The following is a 20864-nucleotide window of genomic DNA, read 5'->3' as shown; positions in this document are numbered from 1 at the left end:
TCTGTAATGTCTCTCTGATTTTCTATTTTAGCTATTTTACTTTTGGTTTTGACTCCTTTTTAAAAAAAAGAAAATGTGACATTTTGGAAAAGCTTAACAGTCTCCTCCTTTTCCCCCTTTAGATGACAAACCTTCTAGGTAATTAAGGTTGTGAACTTTGGTTTTTAATGTTATCACTCGGAATAGAATGGTATGAAAATGTAAATTGTGAGGGATTTTTGTGCATTTAACAGAGCTACTGAAATAAAAATAAAACCTTTCTTGATAAATAAAAATAAACATTTCCTAGTACAATGGGTCATCTTAGGAGGAAGTAGGTTTTCCCTCACTGAAAAGGCTGGAATGGTATTTTGTAGAAGGGAAACTTGTTCAAGTAGCCAGACTAAACGGTTACTGCAATCCCTTCTAACTCTGAAATTCTATAATAATTCTCAAGTCAAAGACATGTCTTCTCTCTCTTTTTTTGTTTTTTCGGGGTTTTTTGCAGGGCCATGAGGGTTAAGTGACTTGCCCAGGGTCACACAGCTAGTAAGTGTTAAGTGTCTGAGGCCGCATTTGAACTCAGGTCCTCCTGAATCCAGGGCCGGTGCTGTATTCATTGTGCCACCTAGTTGCCCCAACATGACTTTCTCAACTGACAGACACCTTTGTATAGACTCAAAGCTTACTGAAGTCTACATAGAAAAGCTTAAGATGAATTTAAGATTCTTTAAGCATTTAATATCATCCCACTATAGATGGAATGGAGGAAGCACATAATACTTAAATGGATCCTTGACCTTTATCATTAGACAAGATATTCTCTAAGGTTCCTCCCAGCTCCAAATCTATAACCCCACTTTTATTTAGTATTCCCTCCACCCATAAAATCACAACAGTCTCCTGAATAATATAATATCCATATTCTCTTATCACAGATAATGCACCCAAAGTGCTGTACACCTTCCTTCATGTAGGACTTTTTACAATCCAGACTATCCATAAATTATGCCTCAAGATCACCACGTGACCAGCCCCACCTTCTTTTCCAGATCTCCTCAGTAATATCCCTTGCTCCACTCCTGGCCTCTAGGCTGTTGGAAATCTATTGCTATGCCTATCATGTGCCTCTAGGAAAATAAAATGCTAGAGCTCCAAAGGAAGACAAGTTCATTTCAAAAGAACTGGAGGGGGGCGGCTAGGTGGCGCAGTGGATAAAGCACTGGCCCTGGATTCAGGAGGACCTGAGTTCAAATCTGATCTCAGACACTTGACACGTACTAGCTGTGTGACCCTGGGCAAGTCACTTAACCCCCATTGCCCTGCAAAAAAACCCCAAACAAACAAACAAAAAAAAAAGAACTGGAGAAAATTTGAGATTATCCTCCTCATCAAAAGAAAGGTATCCATTCATACGGAAGATCAACTCATGAATTTAAACCTTGTATAAAGTTAAAATCTTAAGTACTCATAATTTTTAAAAAGATATATACATTCTAATTACTGTGGAATCCATTAACTTTCCCCTAAGCTAGGGAAGAATTTACTTTTTACTTAAAGTCAGATTGTGTAATTAAGATTATTGGGGGAAAAAAGTAGTATTGTTTTGAAAATTATTCGTTTACAAATGAACAGATTAAATTTTCTAAGCAGTAAACCTGAATTATTCCAAAGTAATAAAACTTTTCTTTCAAGATACTTTATAATTCAGACATCTCCTCAATTTATCTGGCCCTTCTTTCCAATTAAGTAAAACTTTCATCAAGAGATCCAAGATTCTAGAGGTAAAATGACTCGTTCAAGTCACAAAGCCAATAAATGGCAGAGTCCTGAGCTCTTTTATGTAGGACTATGCTGTCTCTGAAGTTTATTTAAATTGAATTTTACTTTCAGTTCCTAATTTTCTCCCTTCCCCATCCATTGAGAAGGGAAGAAAAATGAAGCACATTACAAATAGATGAAGTTATGCGGAACCAATTTCTGCATTGGTCACCCTCCCCAAAAATAAGAAAAAGAATTAGATAAGATGCTTCAATATACACTCTGGGTCCATCAGTTATCTTTCTGGAAGGGAGCATGTTTCATCATGAATCCTTTGGAACTGTGATTGGTCATTGTATTGATCAAGGTTTATTAAATTCTAAGTAGTTTCTTTGTCAAGATTAGCAATCAATTCTGTACATCCTCATTTTGGGAGATCTTTCTTTTTTTGATTGCTGAAAAAGAGTTGGGCTCCCTAGGTAGGGGGTAGAGTAGAAGTTGGAGGGGGGAAGGATGAAATATACCAACCATGTCATCCAAAGAGCTTATGATTTAAGAAAAGTAGTGGGGGTAGGGAGGGGAAGAATCCAGACATTGTTATAAAAAAAATTTTTGAGGGAAACATTGCTTTCGGATGGAGGAAAAGGCTTTTATGGAAACACCTGAATTATACCTTGGGGGAAAAAAAGTTTCAACAAACATGTGGGGAAGGAGTGGGTAGGAAAGATACTAATGCAAATATCTAGAGGAAAGAAGGTGGAGAATGACATCAGGGAATACAAGCTAATAGTGCAACCTGGTTGGAATGCAGAATTCAAGAAAGTAGTGAGAAAGGCTTGAAAAATAGGCTGAAAACAGGTTGTGGAGATCCTTTCAACTCCAGGCTAAGTTTGTGCTTTATCTTTGCATTAGAACCATCATTTCTGTAGCTATATGAAGACAGATTGGAGGGAGAAGAGTTAAAGGCTGGGCAGCTAGTAGGACTGTAATCATCCAGGTGTCAAGAAGGACCATCATCACCATCCTCCCAATATCTTGTGTTTATAATCTTGGCATTAGCCTCAACTCCTCAAATCCCCCCCCCCTCCAAAATGTGTCCAAACAGCTGAAAAATATTGTCATTTCTACCTGTATAGTACATCTTGAATTCTTTTGTTTGTTTGTTTGGGGTTTTTTTTTTTGGGGGGGGGGGCCAGTGAGGGTTAAGTGATTTGCCCGGGGTCACACAGCTATTAAGTGTCAAGTGTCTGAGGCCAGATTTGAACTCAGGTCTTCCTGACTCCAGGGCCTGTGCTCTATCCACACATCTTGAATTCAATCTCTTTTTCTCTCCTCTCACACCTGGTGGTGAAGCCACCACTTTAGTTTAGGTCCTTATTATCTTTCACCTAGATTATTGCAATAGCCTCCTTCTTAATTGATCTCCCTGCCTCGAGTCTCTTATTACTCTATCCCATACACTGCTTCCAAAGTAGTTTAAGCACATATCTGACTGTGGCACTCCCCTATGAATCCAGTCACTTGCTATTGTCTCTAGGATAAAATACAAATTCCTCTGTGTAAGCTTTCAAAGCCTCATACAATCTGGCCCCAATTTATCTTTACAGCCTCATTGCATGTTACTCACCTGTGACACTGAATCTCCTGACTGTGCCTTTGCATTAGGTTGCCCAAACGGTGTCTCTACCATCCCCTCTACTTCAGTCTCTTTTCTTTCCATATTCCCTCCAATTGCTGGTGCCTTCCCTCCCAAACTATCTTGTATTGAACTACTTTATGCATATATTTCCTACCTTCATATTTACACTGCATATATTTTCATAGGTACACTTGTCTCCCCCATTATAATGTAAGCTCCTTGTTTGATTTGGGGGTTGATGAGGGGAATTGTAACTTAAATTCTGGCTACATTAAATTTGAGTCATAGTGGAATATCAAATTAAAGGTAATAACTAACACTTATGGAGTGTTTTAAAAGTTTGCAAAAAACTTTACATAGATCATCTCACTCAAGGCTCACAATACCTGCTCTCAATCCCATTTCAGAAATGAGGGCACTAAAGCTCAGGCCAAGTGTTTGTATGGCCACACTGTAGTGTGTCAGAACTTGAAATGAGATCTTCCTAACTCCAAGAACACCACCTTACCCACAATGACATACTGTCTAGCGGGGAGGTGAAATTCAGGACTGGAGCTCAAGAGAGGAATCCAGACTTGAAGTGTTAAATTGATGCCAAGGAATTGGATCAGAGGACCAAGGGGAAAGACTATAGAGAGAGGTAGATTAGGACAGATAGATGGACCTAGTTAGGAAACAAGAAAAAGAGGACAATTCAGACTGTCAAAAGAGCAGCAGTGTCTAGGAAGTTAGAAAAGAATCAAGAAAGAAGGAGCTATCAACAGTATGAAATGCCCCAGAAAGATCACAGGGGGTAGGGGTAGGGGGCTGACACTTGTGACCCCAAAGATAGGAATTTCAGTAGAATAAAAAGTATGAAAGTCAAGTTGTAAGGAGGGTCTGAGTAAAGAACAAGGGGAAGATACTGCAGAGGCTATTTTCTGTCAATTTAGCAGTGAAGGCTTTGGAGGAATGACTTAAAAAGATAGCTTGCAAGATGACAGGTTCAAAAGGAGAGGGGGTGGGGCTTGTTTGGTTTTTGTTTTTAAAGAATGAGGAGTCTAAATAGGAAAAGACTGAAGATTGGGAATGGAGATGAAGGATATAGAACAGGTTTTGAAGCAGATGGGAGATGACGTGATGAAGGACACAAATTCAGGGGTTAACCTTGGCAAGGAGAAGGATTACCTCATTCCCTCTAAGGCCAGAGAAAAAGAGAAGGAGGGTTGAAGGGGATTAGAGAAGTTTTTAAGTTTGTCTAAGAGAAGACAAACTTGACAGATGGCTTCAGGATTCTGAGAAAAGAGAGAGAAAGGGTGGTGAGAGGTAAAGTTGAAGACCTAAACACAAAGAGAAGAGTTTGGAACTGCTACTTATAGAAAATGGAATGTCACAAAGGCCTTACAATATAAATAAAAGTACAGGGTTCTGAAAAAGTCAAAAAGAAAAAAAATTTGGTGGGGGGAAAGAGAAGGTAGATATGAGAATACTAGGAGAGAAGGAAAATTAATAGTCGTGGTTCTAAATAAGTGGGGATCTGTGAAGATTATACCAACATTCTAATTAGAATCTTGGGGCTAATTATTTCCAAAACCTTCTGGCTACCTGATAAATTCTCCGACACGATAGCTAGAAAATGGCAATTATTTCAGAGAGTCGTAGAACTTCACAATGGCTCAAACAAGACAACATGTTAAAAAAAAAAAGCACACTGAAAAATATAAAAGCATAATATAAATGTACAGTGGTAGTATTGCTTTTAAGAATTAGTCAGCTTAAATCAATACTTTCTCAAAATTATTCTTAAAGCAAAATACACCTCAAAATTCAACAAGATTTAAATTCTGGGGAAGCAGTTTGACTTTTTAAAAGCAGTTTTTCAACAGTATGGGCAAAGCAATGCAAGACAGCTCCAAGGAATACAGAACTGCTTGGTAGTTCTTTGGGATCTTCCACAGTTCTGGGCATTTTCTAGACAGTAGTAACTGATTAATGGTCCCTTCCACACATTTTGCTGTCTAACTCTTTACTTCAGAAAATCTTGCACAGGAAACATTATCTAGCTTACTTCACATTCACCTTTTACCTTTCTAAACTATTACATTTCTAACTTAAATTACTTTCATTTCATTGCCAAATTAGAAACAGTATTATTAAAGCTGGCTTTTAAAAGAAACCTGTTAAAATGGTATTTCTATTAAAATTATATAAGACTTTAATAGATCTAGAATAATAGCATTATTAATCCCTTATTCAAGTTGTACAAATTAATTTTGACTGTCAGGATAAAACTTTGATTTGGCTGGAAGACACTTTTTTATTTACTGTGAAATATTTTACAATTAGCAATTTAGTTTAGCTATATTTTTAAAAGTTAGCAAATTAGGGGCAGCTAGGTGGCAGCACAGTGGATAGAGCACCGGCCCTGGATTCAGGAGGGCCTGAGTTCAAATCCAGCCTCAGACACTTGACACTTACTAGATGTGTGACCCAGGGCAAGTCATTTAACCCCCACTGCCCCATTTAAAAAAGAAAAGAAAAGTTAGTAAATTAATTTTTGGTTACTACTTTTGGCAAAACATTCAATGGAAAATCCTGTGCTTCAACAACATATATATGGTCTTGATTTCTTGATCTACTTTAAATTTGGTCAAGCTGAAAGAGGCAGGCAACCTCATGAAATAACGAAGAGCATTAGACTAAGAGTCAGAGTTTTGCCACTAACCTGGGGAGAAAAGGGGGACTGCATAACTGAGCAAGTCAAAGAACCTTAGTTTTCTTAAAAATAAAATTGGGAAACTGGAATAGAAGATGGTGGAATTTTTCATGTTAATCCAATTAACTACTTTTAAACAAGTATCAAAAACTATTTTAATTCAGTCTAAAACTTGAATCTTGTCTATATATATTTGTCCAATTCCTCCAACAAATGTGATATGCTACCTTCTCTCATTTATACATACAGGTATTGAACTTGAAATACCTGAGACTGACACATAATAAATGCTTTATTGACTGACCTCAAGTTCCTAACCATACACTTCTTTAAAAAGGAGTGAATTTGAATTCAGTAAAATACTTTTTCCCACCAGGGGCAGTAGTCACTAGCAATAAGTTTGAATGAACCTTTCCCAATAATTTGATTGGTCTGTATGGAAAAAACCCAGTAGAGGAATGTTTATAACACCCTGCAATTTCTAATGCTCTGAAGTCCTTAAAGGTTTTGCCCTTCTTGTTGTTAGGTCATCCAAGGACCAATCAATCAGCTTGGTTGAAAGAAATTCATCAGTTCAATAAATATTATTATTAAGCTTCGACTGTTTAAAAGGCTTCATACCAGACACTACAAATAAAGACAAAAAGAATCTCTGCCTCCATGTAGCTTATAGTCTACCAAATGATAACCATGTTAAATACACGATAATTATAGGTCGGAGACAACACTGACAACTCGAGGGAGGGAAGGAGCTCCAGGGCTGAGCCTCAGAAACGATAGACATAGGGACAGCCTGTTCAAAGGCACAGAGATGGGGGACAAAATGTTCAGGGAATGAACATAACACAGACTGGATGAAAGGGAGGCCAGACCATGTAACACTTTAAAATCCAGGCTGAGCAGTTGATAGTTTATCCTGGAGATAAAGTCAGCAATCACTGAAGGTTTCTAAGCAGGGAAGTGACAATAATTTTGTGTGTGGAGGATGATTTCAGAGATGAAGACTAGAAGTAGATCAGACTGGTAAGAGATTGTTACAATAGGCCAGACCAGAAGTAGATGAGGGAGGGTCTAAACTTGGGGGAGTGGCAGTGTGAGTAGAAAGACAGGACTGAGATAAGAATAGGAAAAAGACTTAGCCACTTGGTGAATACAGAGCGAGAGGAGATTTCAAACCTGGCTTATTGGGAGGAGTGGTGCCTAAAGAGGTCCAGGGAAAGTTTGGATCCGAAGTGCTGGGGAAGGGAGGAGATAATGAGCTGTTTTGGACAAGTTGTCTTTAAACTGCCAAATGGCCACCCAAATGGAAATGTCTAGGAACCAGCTGGCCGTGCAGGGCTGTAGTTCAGGAAATGCGGCTGCATGTCTATGTTTGGGAATAATCCGTTTAGAGATAATTGAACACATAAAGGATCAGAGCACCAAGGAAGAGCATGTAGAAGAAAAAAGCCCAGGAGAAAGTCTTGGAAGATACAAAGGAAGATACCCACTCTTAGGTTGGGGAGACAATCCTCCAAAGGAGGCAGAAAAATCACACCACAACTGCCAAGATAGTTGAGAATAATCAAGAAGGAGGGAGAAGATTCAAAGTCAACAGGGTCAAAAGCTGCCCAAATCAAAGGGGATTCAAACAGAAAAAAAAAAAAAAAACAACAAATTCTGGCATCTCAGATCCTAGGAAACCTCAGGGAAAGTCAATCTGTAAAAGGCTGGGGGGGAGGCATGGAAGTAGAGGCAGCAAGCATAGAACAGTCCTTTTAGGGAAAAGAAAGGATGAAAACTTAAGGGGATAGCCAGGTCAAATAAAAGTTAAAGGTGAGACCTGGGTATATTTGTAGGCAAGGACTTAATGTTTTCTAAATTAACTATATTGGCCTGGAAACCTCATCGTCGTCGTCATCGATGACCAGACCTCACAGGGCAGTTTACACACCCCTTATGCACTTATCATTATCATACATCTGTGTATATGTCACACATATCCCCTCTCCCATACTGTATCTTCTCTGGCACATAGCACTGTTCTGCACACAGTTGGTACTTAACACCATTCTTCTTGTATCCTCTCTCTGCCCCTTGCCATGGGAGTCACTGGAGCCCCCTCCCAGACTCCTTGCTCTATTCTCATTCTCTCCTTAAGTCACTATGGGAGTTGCCAAACCACAACAACCTGCACCCAGTCTCCAGTAGTTTACTCCCACACACAAGGCTCAGGGTACCTATTAGTACTATTTCAGCTACATTATGGCTTAACTCCTGGGCTGCTCAAGAATACTCAACTGTGAATCACAAAACCTCTCTGTACTTCAGTTTCCTCTGTAAAAGAGGACAAGGAGGTAGGAGCAGTGAAGTTGATGAGATGAACCTTTCCTTTCCAGCTATAAAATTCTATTTAAGGACTGACCTAGGAACCAAACTGCCACTGATAATAAAACTGATTCTGGAAGGAAACAGCTTTCAAGTTCCAAAATAACCAATTTCACTATTAATCTCAGCCCCAAATCAAATCTCACCAAGAATTAAGGTAAAATACTATTTCGTGGGGCAGCTAGGTGGCACAGTGGATAGAGCACCAGCCCTAGATTCAGGAGGACCTGAGTTCAAATCCAGACTCAGACACTTAACACTTAATAGCTGTGTGACCCTGGGCAACTCACTTAACCTCAACTGCCACGCAAAAAAACCAAAACACCAAAAAACTATTTCGTTATACTAGAGAAAACTACAAAAATATTAATTATGACTAATACTTGTTTCCTGGAACCAAGACTGTAGATTATTTAAACATTTTAAACTTGGGCTTATCCTACAATTTAAATATTCATGCTATTGTCATTACTAATAACCATATATTCCCACCAAATACTGTTTTGACAAATAAGGTACTTTATAAATATGAATAACCTAGTCCACATTATCTAATTTATGGATATCCAAAAGGAAGAAGACATCCGGAGTATACACAAAATGCAATTCTATAGCCAAGTACTATCCAAGTTACAAAAATAAAATTTTTCAAAGCTAACTGTTTTCATCAAAATACTCAAATTTATTTACAAAATTATGTTACAGCTATTATGTTTGTATTATCTATCTCCCAAAGTGTTGACTAAGGCAGGTCTATATTCTAAGTCACACAAAAGTAAGGGCATGCATAACTTAGAAGGAGCCATCGATGACAATTATGACACACGTTTATAAGTATGAAAAAGACTCACCTTTAGTTATTAGTTTTGCACTACTTTTGTTTTCACCATCTTCTAAGGTTCGGTTTGTGCTCTTTTCTTTTAAACTAAGGAAAGTACTCTCACAAGGCAAGCACTTGCTTGACACAATAATGTCTTCACTGATTGGTTGACTAATACAGCTGTTAGCTTCAAGTACAGAGGTGAAGTCACCCAGATGAGCAGCTTCACCAGGCTCTAAGTGGGAGGAACTCTTAGCCTGGGCCACATTCTTTGAAGAAACTGGTAAAGACTCTTCGTCACTATCAAATCCAAAAGGATCTTCTGAATTTTCATCTTCCACTTTAGGCTTCTTAGGAATTTCTGGTATATCTGGATTTAAATTAGGCCTCTTTTGACCTAATTTAGCCATAAAGGTAGTCTCTCCCCACTTTGTACTAAGGGTGGTCCGTTTGTTGGAAAATACTTCATCAAATTTAGAGCTGCCATTTCCCCCTTTCCTGCTGTATGTTTTCCCAAATCTGGATGTCATTTTGACACCTGTTTCATATTCTCTGTGGAAAAATCAAGAAAATATAACCAATACTGTAGTTAAAAATGTTAAATAGCACATGTAAAATTAATAAGTTGCCAAACAAGCATGACTGACTGACTTACCATTTACCACCCACAAGAGAACTCATTAAAGCTCCAAAGTGAACCAATAGTCAATTGTACAGTACTCATTTATACCCACTTCATGTACTTAAGTATGTTAAGTGTAATGACTACAAAGCTTAAAATTTAGACACTCATTTTTTGAAAATAGTTTTTGTGTGATTTCAATTTCTAATGCACTGTACCATATTAAGCCATGGAAAGTATAAATAAAATGCAATTAAGTAGTATTTACCTTTCAGACATTAATGTTGGATCATACTGTGTTTCTAGATTCCTAAGCTTTCATTTTTTTTAGACAAAAACAAAGGTGGAGCCACACTGAATCTAATGTATACTTCAGTCCTAACTTCAAAAATGTTGTCATGCTAATTCAGTCTGACTTTAAAGATACTGCTTTTGTATTTTGATAAACTAGTGCAAGTCAGGTTCTTTAACATTAGTTCAAGGACAGCTAAACTTGACATACAACTTGACTTTTTTTCTACTTTTATCTGTAAGTGAATCTGTGATTCATTCAGATTTATTTACACAATAGATAGATAATGTATATTAAAGGGAAAAGAAAGGACATGTTTGGAGAAACTTGTATCCCTATGTAAAGTCTCCAGAAAACTATAGGTTGTATTAACTAAAAGATTAATTCCATTAAACAACATATAAGCACCAACTAGTTCAAGGTACTATGCTAAGGATACTAGAAAAGATTTCTACTCTCAAGGAGCTTACATTCTATGGGAGACAAGGGAGAGGGAGACTGAAAAAGGGTGGGGAGGTTGGTTGGTTGTTAGGACTTGTCCATCTTTTTAGCACACTTTCATACTGTACATGACATGCATATATTCTTTTGCTAACAATCCCCTTCCACTCAACTTATTAAAACTTTTTCAATTCTCATTACTGAAATCTATTTGTATTTATTATAAACTCTTAGAGGGATATACAACTTCACTGTATAGGAATCAACCAGCTTGAAATAAATGGGCTATAAGGCTACACACATGGACAGCTTTCCCTTATTTTGAAATATCAAAATAATGGTTTTCTCTATCAGAATTTGCCACATGTTTCACTGCACCTGAAATACTGGGGGTTTTCCCCCCTTGGATGTACTAACATTTCTGAGGAATCAGTGTCCAACTCTCTTTTGGAGTTTTCAGCAGGACTTTTTTCCTTATGAGATATTAAACTAATGATAAATTGGCAACATTTCCTATAGCCTTGGGAGTAGGAACAGGAGATAATCTGTATCCCCTTGCACCACACATTTTACAATTGGTGAATTTTGTGTTTTCCCTTCTCAGGTGTTATGGAAACAAAAATGGTTTAAGTCACTGTGTGTATTAGGGTTCCTCTAAAATCACTAGAAAACTAAATGAATCCCTGTGTGCTTGTATTAGGTAAGCTACAGAGATCCTTGGGATACAAAGCTCACTGGGAAAGAGTTGGGCCGGAGACTGGATTCGGGCTCGCCTCTTCTTACTACTCCTGTGGCTTCAAGCAGTCAGCTGACCTCTCAGGGTCTCAGTTTCTCCTCTTTCAAACGAGGGGACTGCACTAAACAACCTCTTCGGGTCCCTTCCTTTGCTCTATGACCTAAAAAGTTCACGCCGAAGAGTGCCGAGGAAAATCTCCAGCCCGAGTCGAGCCTTGTCTAAACTTGAAAAGCTTCGGGCCGCACCGACCCCGGCGCCCCCCCCCCGCCCAGGCTGCGGGGTCCCCGGGGTTGGGGGGGACCGCCCCACTTACAATCACCGTCTCACGTACATGTGCATAGGCGCGTGAGTCTTAACCTTTCACTCGGGCCTTCAGAGACATTTGCAACTCCTCCGAACAACCTGTCCGGGCCGAAGAGAAAGGAGCACTGGGTGATCCCGATCCCTGGGGTCCGGTCCTGCCACCCCCCGCGCCCGCCCCACCCCCGGGGCCTCGCGGCAAGCCGGGGATCCCGTCGCCCGCACTTCCCTCCCATCGCCCCCTCCCCGAGCCTCCGGCGGCCGCTCCGAAAAAAGTCGCCTCCCCCCGGCCCAGCTCCCGGGGCAGAAGCGGGTGCGCGGCCGGCGCCCGTCGTGCACTTGACCGAAAGGCGCAGGGAGGGGGAGAGGGAGGGAGGCGCCCCGGACTTGGCGGCCGCCCGGAAAGGGCCGGGGGCGGGGGGAAGGCGGGCGAGGATCCAGAGACTTCTCTCCGCCCGCCCGTCCCCCCAACTTCCTCCGGGCCGCGCCGCACCGGGCGCCCCGAGCCCCCTCCCGGGTCCCCGTCTCGGGCGGGGCCTAGCGACCGCCACGGGACCTCACTTACCCTGGGCGCCGAGCGGGCGGGGTGGGGACTCCTCGCTCCGGCCGCCGCCGCCTCGCCTTCCCGGCGGCCCCCGGGTGGCGCGAGCCGGACGGCCGCTGGGGCCCCGCGCGCGCGGGCCGGGGGAGTGGGGGTGAGGAGGGGGGGCCGGACGGTTGGCGCGCTTGAGGTGGGAGACGGTTGACGCGCGAGGAAGAAGGGGCCGGGGTGGTGAGGGGGAGGGGAAGAAGAGTTCCGCTGCCGCTGCCCCGGCCGCCGCCGGCGTCCGCTCTGGGCCAGGAGGAGCCCGCGGGGAAAGGGGGAGAGGGGGAAGGGGGGAGCGCCGGCGGCGGCTGCCCCGCAACTTCCCCCGCTGCCGCCGCCGCCGCCGCCGGCCCGGGCCTAGGCCGCCCCGTCCGCGCTGCCGGCGCTGACTAGCTCCTCGTGCTGGGCCGCCGCCGCCTCCGCCGTCGCCCCCGCCTGCGCCGCCTCCTCGCCCGGTGAGTGGTCAGGGCTGGAGTTTGAGCAGGGCCCTGAACCATCTCAACGCCATTTGCGCTCCCCGGCCGGCCGCCCCCCTTCCTCCCCCAGCAGCCAGCTCCGTCACGGCGCTTCCCACAGGCCCCGCGCGGCCCTGGCCACCACAGCCAATCGCAGCGCCGTTCGGGCCAACCGTCGCGCATGCGCGGGGCGCCGCACGCGCCGGGGCCCGCCATAGTCTGGGCCGCGAGGGCCGACGGGAGCTGTAGTTCCCAGCCGGACTCCCGGGGCAGGGGCGGGGGTGAGCTGCGGTGTTCGGAAGGAGGGAGTAGGAGGAAGGGCCGGGGCTCGGCCGAGGCTAGGGTATTGGGACTCCGCCTGCAGCTGCCAGCGCCCTCGAGAGCTTCCGGCCCGGGCAGGGAGTGCAGGGGCTGGGGCCGGGACGCAAGCTTCTGTCTGTGGCTTGCCCTCCAGGAACTAGCCGCAGCCAGGGGACCCGGAGGCGCCCGCCGCGACTCCGGGGGCTGTCGTGCACTGGGAGAGCACCGGCGACAGCCCCAGTCTGGTGGGAGAGCAGAGTGTGCACACCTGCCGGCATGGTCAGTCCGAGGCTCCCACGGGATATTTAAAGAGGCTACCCCAGGATGCTAGGTGCATGTGGTGCGGGACAGACACGGGGCTACCCACCCCGCACCCCGCACCCCGCTGTCTCTGTGTGTGTCTGTCTCCTTTCTGTCTCTATTTCTTTCTGTCTCTTAACCCACATAATCAGCGACAAAATGCAGCTCTCGTGAAGATTTGAACATTTTAAAAACACCCTTTATGGAAGAAAGCAGCCAAGCATCTCTTTTCCTTTTTTATTTTAATTTTAAAAGATCAGAAAATCCTTATGATCCGACATTCCTCAGTGCTTCAGTGCTCCAAATGAGTCATCCTGGAAATTGACAGCTTCCAGCAACTGATGTCACAGATCCGTAGGGGATCAGGTAACAAGATCTGTTTTCTTCTCTTGTTCCTCTCCTCTCTCCCCCTCTCTGCTCTCCATGGTAGGAACTCATTGTGAAAAAACATTGATTATTTGTTCGTTACTTTTTTTGTACTAAATCTTCAAAGACCTCTTCAATGGAAAATCAGATTTATTTGATCCAATTGTAGGTTACTGTTGAATTGCACTCATCTGGGCATAAGGAGACCTGGTTTCTAATTCTACCTTTGTCCCTAGCTATCTAGGTGACCTTGAGTTAGTTACACCTCTAGTAATCTGGGCCTCAGTTTGCTCATTAGTAACATAAGGGAGTTGGGCTGGATGATATCTATAAGACTGCCATTTCCATCTAATAACTTTAACAATGTATTGTGGGATGTTGTGGTTTTTTTTTAAATTATCACTATAAAACTTCTTCCCACTTCAAATTTAATAAAGATATCCAAATAAGACCATATTCGTGACTTCTGTATCAATATGTAGCCTTATTCTTGTGAAATAGGGGAAATTAATGGAGCTTTAGGTAATTACTTGGGAAATTAATAAGGTATTAGTTATCATTTTTCCTAAAATCCTTACACTTATATGCCTTAGGCTATGAATAGACTGTTTATGAACACTTAAAGTGACTTTCCTCTAAATCATAAGGAATAATTTAAATACCATGTAAGCACTTAGTGAAGTGCTTACCTATATGAGTCCATAGGAAAGGGTTCGATTTCAAGGTGCTTAGCAGTTGAATGATTGAAGAACCACAGATTGGATACATTATTGTAAGTATAGAGAACTGGTACCCTAACTTTGGACCTGTACCTTTCGACTTTTATGCACAGAATCCTTTTTAAAAAGCCAACTTGATCAAAACTGCTTGAATAGAAGTTAGGTACAAACTCTCCCTTCTTCAGGGTGTAGTTAGTCTCTACAGGAGTGTTTTATTTGAACCAGTTTTACTTTAAAAAGTCAATGTGAGACCTTATTTTATAATTTTCTTTGAAGACTACTTGTTGGGGTACAGGCTCCACTTACCATAATTACTTAGATGATACAGTGATGGGTGCTAATTAAGGGGTAATTATCATCAGAAGCAAAAGCTAAGATCAAAAAGTCAAAAGGAGCAAGGAGGTAATTGCTAGATTTTTCTACCGAAGTTGTATAGAGCTTGCTGTTAACCCTCTAAATTCAAAGTATGTGAGTTCCTTATGGAGTAGGCCCACAGGCAGTTGAAGAGGAAGAGGAGTTAAAAACACTCCAGAGGCCCTTTTTAGGTGCCTCTCGTTTTCTTCCCATTTTAAAAATACCGAACTAAAGAAATGTCGACTGAAAAGAGCATATCCATATATAGAGTGGAGATCTCCTGGAATCGAAAGTCATTCTGACCCAAATTTAAGTAACTGTCACATTTCCACACTTCTTCCAGGTAACAGAACACAAGAGCTGAGAACTGCATTTAGGTCTTAGGATTTTCTTAAGATTTGTGCCCTTTTGACTGCAGGCCCGTGGTGGTCGAGCTGTGCCCAGGAAAAGGATACCTACTTCCGACCACGTCTAACCTCATTAGATTGAAGCCTTGGGGGATCCTTTGGTTTATTTCCATTTTCTTTGTTTCCTGAGCACTTCAATCTACATTTCAAGAGAACTAACCTCAGAAGCAGGTGACCCAGGACCCAATGGTGCCAAGATTTTTTTATGTCTGGGACCTGTCTCCCCAAGGACAATTGACTCTAGGCAAATTGAGAGTAGGGACAGGCTCTTTAAACTCCACCATCAGCACTAGAAATACTTGTTGAAATTGAATTTTTATTAATGATGATTCCAGAAACAAATGTAAGTCTTGGTATTATCATACTACAAATAGTTAGACTACAACCCTTCCTGTCTTCCGAAGAGGGCTAGGGCCTCCCACCCCCAAATAGAGTTTGAGAAGGAAAGTCCCAAGTGAATTTACAATTATATTTTGATTACAGGTTTCAGAAAATACCCCTGAGGAAAAAAATGGCTGTGAGGTGTATTGCCTATATTGACCTCCCTTAATCTAGCAGATGGTTACAAATTGGAGTTCATGAGAAAGGTTTTGGGTTTTTTTTCATTTGTATGAACTTCTTTTAAAATTATCTCAATTTGTTGACAGGATCAGAAGAGACCCTTTAAAAAAGATATTTGTAAAGCTCTTTTTGTTGTTAATGTTGATATTCTTAGTGCAGTGTCCTGAAGAGCAAAGGACTTCATTTGGGGTTGGTTTTATATGTGTTTTGTTGTTTGTTTGTTTTTTAACCAGTACCTGGCACATAGGTGCATAATAAATGCTTGTTATTTGGTGAATTTGTTTTTCTTGGTCTAGAGAATTTTTGTTACTTTCCCATTTCAGAAGGTGGGGATCCCTAAGAATACCGCAGTAGCCTTGTTGTTCAGGACAGTCTGAGTGAACACCCCAAGACATCCTTGGGAGTATATTGCTATGTGAGTCTAAGTACAACTGAAGGAAGTTGTGATTGGGGGGTTGTTCAATGGAAGAATCGAACATACACCTGAGATTCTAGGGATGTTAGAGAAAAACCCTGAAAGCTGGGCTACTGAGTCAGAGGGAGCCCAAGGGTGTGAAACTTTAACATTCGCCTTGATTGTTTCATTTCCCTTCACTTCCCAAGTCCTGTGGCTGTTAGCTCCAGAGAAGTTTTGGAGTTGCCCATCTGGTTAGGTTTGGTCACTGCCTAAGAACTCTTTCCTCAGACCCTCCCGTCTTCCAAAGGAAGTTCTTAAAGAACATCTTTACAGATGAGGAAATTGAAGCACAGGGAAGAAGTCTTTGGAGTCCCCTCCAGACCCCTTCCCCCCATTTCAGTCCTCCTCCACTACACTAAGCCTCCTGTCAATGACAGGTCAACTTAGAGCTGGAATCACCTCAGAAGTCACCCAGCTGAAGGCCTTCAGTTTACCAATGAAGAGGTCATGTGGGCAGTAAATGGCAGGGCCATATATCAATGGAAGAATTTACTTGACTACTTCACTACCAATCAGTGAATTGAAAAAGTTATCATCATCTTATTTGGGGAACAAAAGCCGAAGTCTGGTGGCATACAACGTGGAATAGATTTCACATGTTAAGAAGACTGGGGGAGTTATTTTTTATTAATCTCATAATCACAAACTATCTTTTCATTTTTAAAGCTTAAAAATCTCCCTCTACTCCCCTAAAAAAGCAACCCTTCATCTTCTGCAATAATTAAATGATAGGGGATTCATTTCATTGGGGGAAAGACCAGCCTTGTCACTCCAGGCCTTCCTTGAGGCCCCAGGCAACCTTTCACCTCCTGCATCCCACTCCCCCTCCTCCCCAGCCCCACTGGCCTGTTCCCTATACCTATACTTCCACCTGCTCTTTGTTCTTGCAGTTTTCCTGTGCTTGGAAAGCCTTTTCCTAGGTCATTTCTCCCATCTCTAGAAATCCCCCTCAACCTTTAAGGCTATGCAGCTGTCCCCTCCCCCACAGAGCTTTTCCCCATCCCCTTTAAAGCTAGCGACTTCCCTCCCCTCTCTCCCCTGGGAGCGCAGGTTGTCTCTCCCACATTAGACTGGGAGCGTCTTGAGGGGAAAAGGACTGCTTTTGCCTTTCTCTGCGTCCCCAGAGCTTGACACAGAGCATTTCACCCCTCCAACCACACATTACTTTTTATACTTTGCTTCTTACCTTGATTATCGCGTTACAAGCTCCCTGAGGACAGAGACAGAGCTGGTGCTGAACAAATGTGTTCGATTTAATCATTCTCCAGACGAATAAACACGGAAACCCCTGAAGTTTTCATCTCAGGCACAGGCTGGACTCCACGGTCCTGTCCAACGCTGAGATCCTTCAAAGTGAGTCATAAAAGCAGATGAGAATAAGCTCTCAAAAAAGAGGCCGTCCAGGAGAGGAGAGGGGCGGGGAGGTAAATGAGAGAGAGGATGTGACCCCCGTGGTACCATACTATGAGGGAGGGGACGGGTGACCCCATACGAGAGCCAGACCAGGTGGAGAGAGGAGAGGAGGGAACCTTTTGGTCCTAGACCATGGGAGAGGGGAGGTAACCTCATAGGAAAGCCAGGTTTTGGGGGAGGGGAGAGGAGGGAACTCCCTAGGGGAGCCGACTTTGAGGGAAGGGAGAAGCTCCTCACGTCGTCCTCTGAGTGAAATCAAACTCCACAGTTGAATGCAGGAGGCTTCTCTCTGCCAGGATGATCCGATCAGTGGCAGGTATTTCTCTTTAATGGTAGAAGGTTTTCGGTGGTGGGTGTGACTATGCCGGGCCACAAAGGAAATAAATGCTCATTAGCTCTACAAAGGGCTCAGTTCTCACCGGAAAGCCATGGCTGCATTTTAGGAGACTGATCACAAACCGTTTGTTGCCCCAAAGAGCCTTGACTGGGGCTAGCTGGATGACCCCGGGCCAGCCAAGCCCCTTGTGTGAGCCTTGGGCTCCTCCTCCCTTGGCCTCACTCACACAGTTGTCTCAATCAAGGGGCATACTGGGCTATGTGAACGTTAACTGATGTCATTTTTCTGGTGAACACCCACGGACCGGACTGGAGGGAGTTTTAAACATTCCAAAGGTGATCTGGAGGACAATGGTCCCTAGATGCATCGATGCAATGCGATTCTGCTCATTTGAATCCAGATATGAACTGGAATATTGGCCTGATGTCACATGATGTCACATGAGGCCTGAGGTCAGGGATCCCTATCATGGGGCCACTTGGTAGCAGGGAATTGCAGATTGTGAGTTTGGGTTTGGAGTCAGGAAAAGCTGGGTTCAAACCCCGCTTCAGATGCTAACGGGGACCTCTCTGGCCATCTCTTTCCTCTTCTGTAAGCTACGGGGCCGGTCTCTAAGGCCCCATTTCAGCCCTAAATAGCCAATTCTATGACCTGCTCCCTTCAGCCTGGTCATCTCGTCCAGGGACTGGCTGGAATCTTCGCTTCTCAGCAGTGGCATCCATTTTTTGCACCCAGGGGTTTGTGGGCATCCAAAGGCGACCGATTCAAAGAACAGCTGGTCCTTTCAAATCAGAGAGTCTGGCCAGTTTTCTCACTTGTAATAGGCACCTGCTGGTTTTTTCTCTCTTCTCACCACCTCTGGCCAGGGGTTTTACTATTGTGAAGAACAGGCGTTAGGGAAGGAAAGAAGGGAGGGATTTCATTTTCTAAGAAATGCTTGCAAAGTAGGGAGGGTTTTGTGGAGAGGGATGAAGCTGCACTGCCCTCAGGTTGCCTTGGGACAATTAGCCACAATCCCTTTGGGCCCTTTCTCCATTGGCTGCCTCTTCGGGCTCCCACTGTGCACCCCGTGCGTCTCTTTCTTGCCAGCCTATTCTTCTCAAGCAGACGGAGGCCCAACTAGAAGCTTCAGCACCCTTGACCGAGAGGCCTCCCTCCAGAATCCTGTTCTTTGGATCACTGTTTCATTATGGATGAGCTGCTTAGGCTGAAAGAGGATCGGTCTCCCTGTGGCTTTTCCCAGCTTGAGGCAAAACCTCTTGGAACAATAACATCAAAGTCCCCGAGCTCCGGGATCTGGTGGATTTACAAATTCTGAATTCAGGAGAACTTAAATCACAATGGGACTAACCAACTTGTTGCCTTGTGGTAACCCCTGTGCTCACCCCTCCCCCAAACAGGCACACATTTCAGTCTGCTGGTGAAACCCTAAACTCTGGCTGGGGCCTTGTGGTCATGAATAGTGTATGCCTTGGTGGCTCAAGCTCTGGGCCTGGAGTCACCAAGACCTGGCCTCAGACACTGGCTACTGGTATGACCTTGGGCTAGTCTATTTGCCTCAATTTCCTCAGCTTGCAACACGGGGATCGATGTTGATTTTGTTTTGTTAAAAAAAGACAGCGCAGGGCCCAGCACATTGTTGTTGTTCAGTCATTTACTTCTGAACGACTCGGTGACCCAGTAGACCATAACACACCAATACTGTCTGGCCAATATACTGGGGTGGTTTCCATTTCCTTCTCCAGTGGATTCGTGTGACTAGCTGGATCTGAACTCAGGTCTGTCCTGACTCCTCACTCTCGCCACAGAAGCACCCAGCTGCCTCCTGGCACGTAGCAGGGTCTGTGTAAATGCTTACCCATCCCTCTCCTCCCGCCACAATAACTTAGGCTCCTTTAGGGTAGGGACTGGCTCCCTTTTGTGTCTATTCCTAGCAGCTGGTGAGGTGCTGATACCTAAAAAGCCGGTCCTCAGTGAATGCTTGGTGGTGGCCCAGCCTGCAGAGAACAGCTCAGTGTGCAGGGGGAAGATGGAAGCCGAGAGGTTAAAGGACTTAGCACCATGTACCGAAGGCTGGTATTAGGATTAGGGATTCGTATGTGTCTGCTATCCGATAACTGCATGTACTTTACGTATATTGGGTCATTTCATCCTCACAACAACCCTGGGAAGTGGGGGCTTTTACTCTGATTTGACAGATGAGGAAATGAGCATACAGAGGTTTTAAAGTCACTTGCAGTCACACAGCTGGTCAGTGCCTGAGGCAGAATTTGAACTCAGGGCCTTGCTCTACTATACCACTTAGCTGTCCCCATATTCATAACACACAACGTAGAACCCAAGAGGGGACACCATACGTTTGTATCGATGTCAAGGATTGCTGACTTGTGCCCTAGTTTGTCCTGCTCAAGCCTCTTCCCTAGTGGCCACAGGAGGAGGAGGAGGAGGACAAGGGTAGAGCCTGCCATCCAGTACCTCTGAGAGGTCAAGGCAGATAAGGTGACCTGTCCGTTTTAGACTCCACATGCCATGAGCCCGCTGCAAGGAAGTGGGCCAGGGAGCTCAGGGCACCTCTGCAGCAGTGCTGCGTCAGTTCTTAGGGCGCGGGCTCCACTCCAGTGACTGCTCTGGCAGCCAAGATCAGCCAGCCACCTGTGACCTACTTGTAGAGGTGGCTGCTGCCTGTGTGGAGGTGGGGATTCAGGGGTGTGTGACTACAGCTGGGCAGGCCAGCAACCTTCTGCCCCTGCCCCTTGTCATAGCTGAAATGATGTATCTGGTAGATTAGAGTCCATCCAGTAGGAAAAGTCCAGCCCAGAAAGGAGGAGGGGAGCTTTGTTGCTCACACATGCCCTTCTCTGGGATTTTAGTGAACAGGCATGGTTAGGCTATTTATCTCTTCCTGCAATGCATGCATAGATGCATGCATGAATGAATGAAAAGGTAAATGTCTTTTT

General features: G+C 43.9%; 1 protein-coding gene and 1 long non-coding RNA gene across 4 annotated transcripts in view; both read right to left on the bottom strand.

Annotated features, from left to right (window-relative positions):
* Positions 1–12348, bottom strand: part of WAPL (WAPL cohesin release factor) — a 117914-nt gene extending 105566 nt beyond the window's left edge. For 2 of the 3 annotated variants that reach the window (XM_043983809.1, XM_043983810.1), the window contains exons 1-3: positions 12218–12348; positions 11684–11754; positions 9293–9813 (exon numbers count right to left, since the gene is read on the bottom strand). In XM_043983809.1, coding sequence (XP_043839744.1) covers positions 9293–9813; positions 11684–11691 — 529 coding nt within the window. In that variant the 5' untranslated portion in view covers positions 11692–11754; positions 12218–12348. The remainder of the gene's footprint in view (positions 1–9292; positions 9814–11683; positions 11755–12217) is intronic. The other variant, XM_043983811.1, reaches the window with a different exon arrangement.
* Positions 12349–13539: 1191 nt separating this feature from the next.
* On the bottom strand, positions 13540–18187 carry LOC122738102. The gene is made up of 3 exons (XR_006354629.1): positions 17808–18187; positions 17344–17503; positions 13540–13726 (listed from the first exon to the last, which is right to left on the bottom strand). It is a non-coding gene; the product is annotated as an uncharacterized LOC122738102 (long non-coding RNA).
* Positions 18188–20864: the final 2677 nt, after the last annotated feature.

The sequence above is a fragment of the Dromiciops gliroides genome, chromosome 2 (genome assembly GCF_019393635.1).
Source record: "Dromiciops gliroides isolate mDroGli1 chromosome 2, mDroGli1.pri, whole genome shotgun sequence".
Taxonomy (NCBI): Eukaryota; Metazoa; Chordata; class Mammalia; order Microbiotheria; family Microbiotheriidae; genus Dromiciops; species Dromiciops gliroides.
This window is presented reverse-complemented; position numbering and strand designations above follow the sequence as displayed.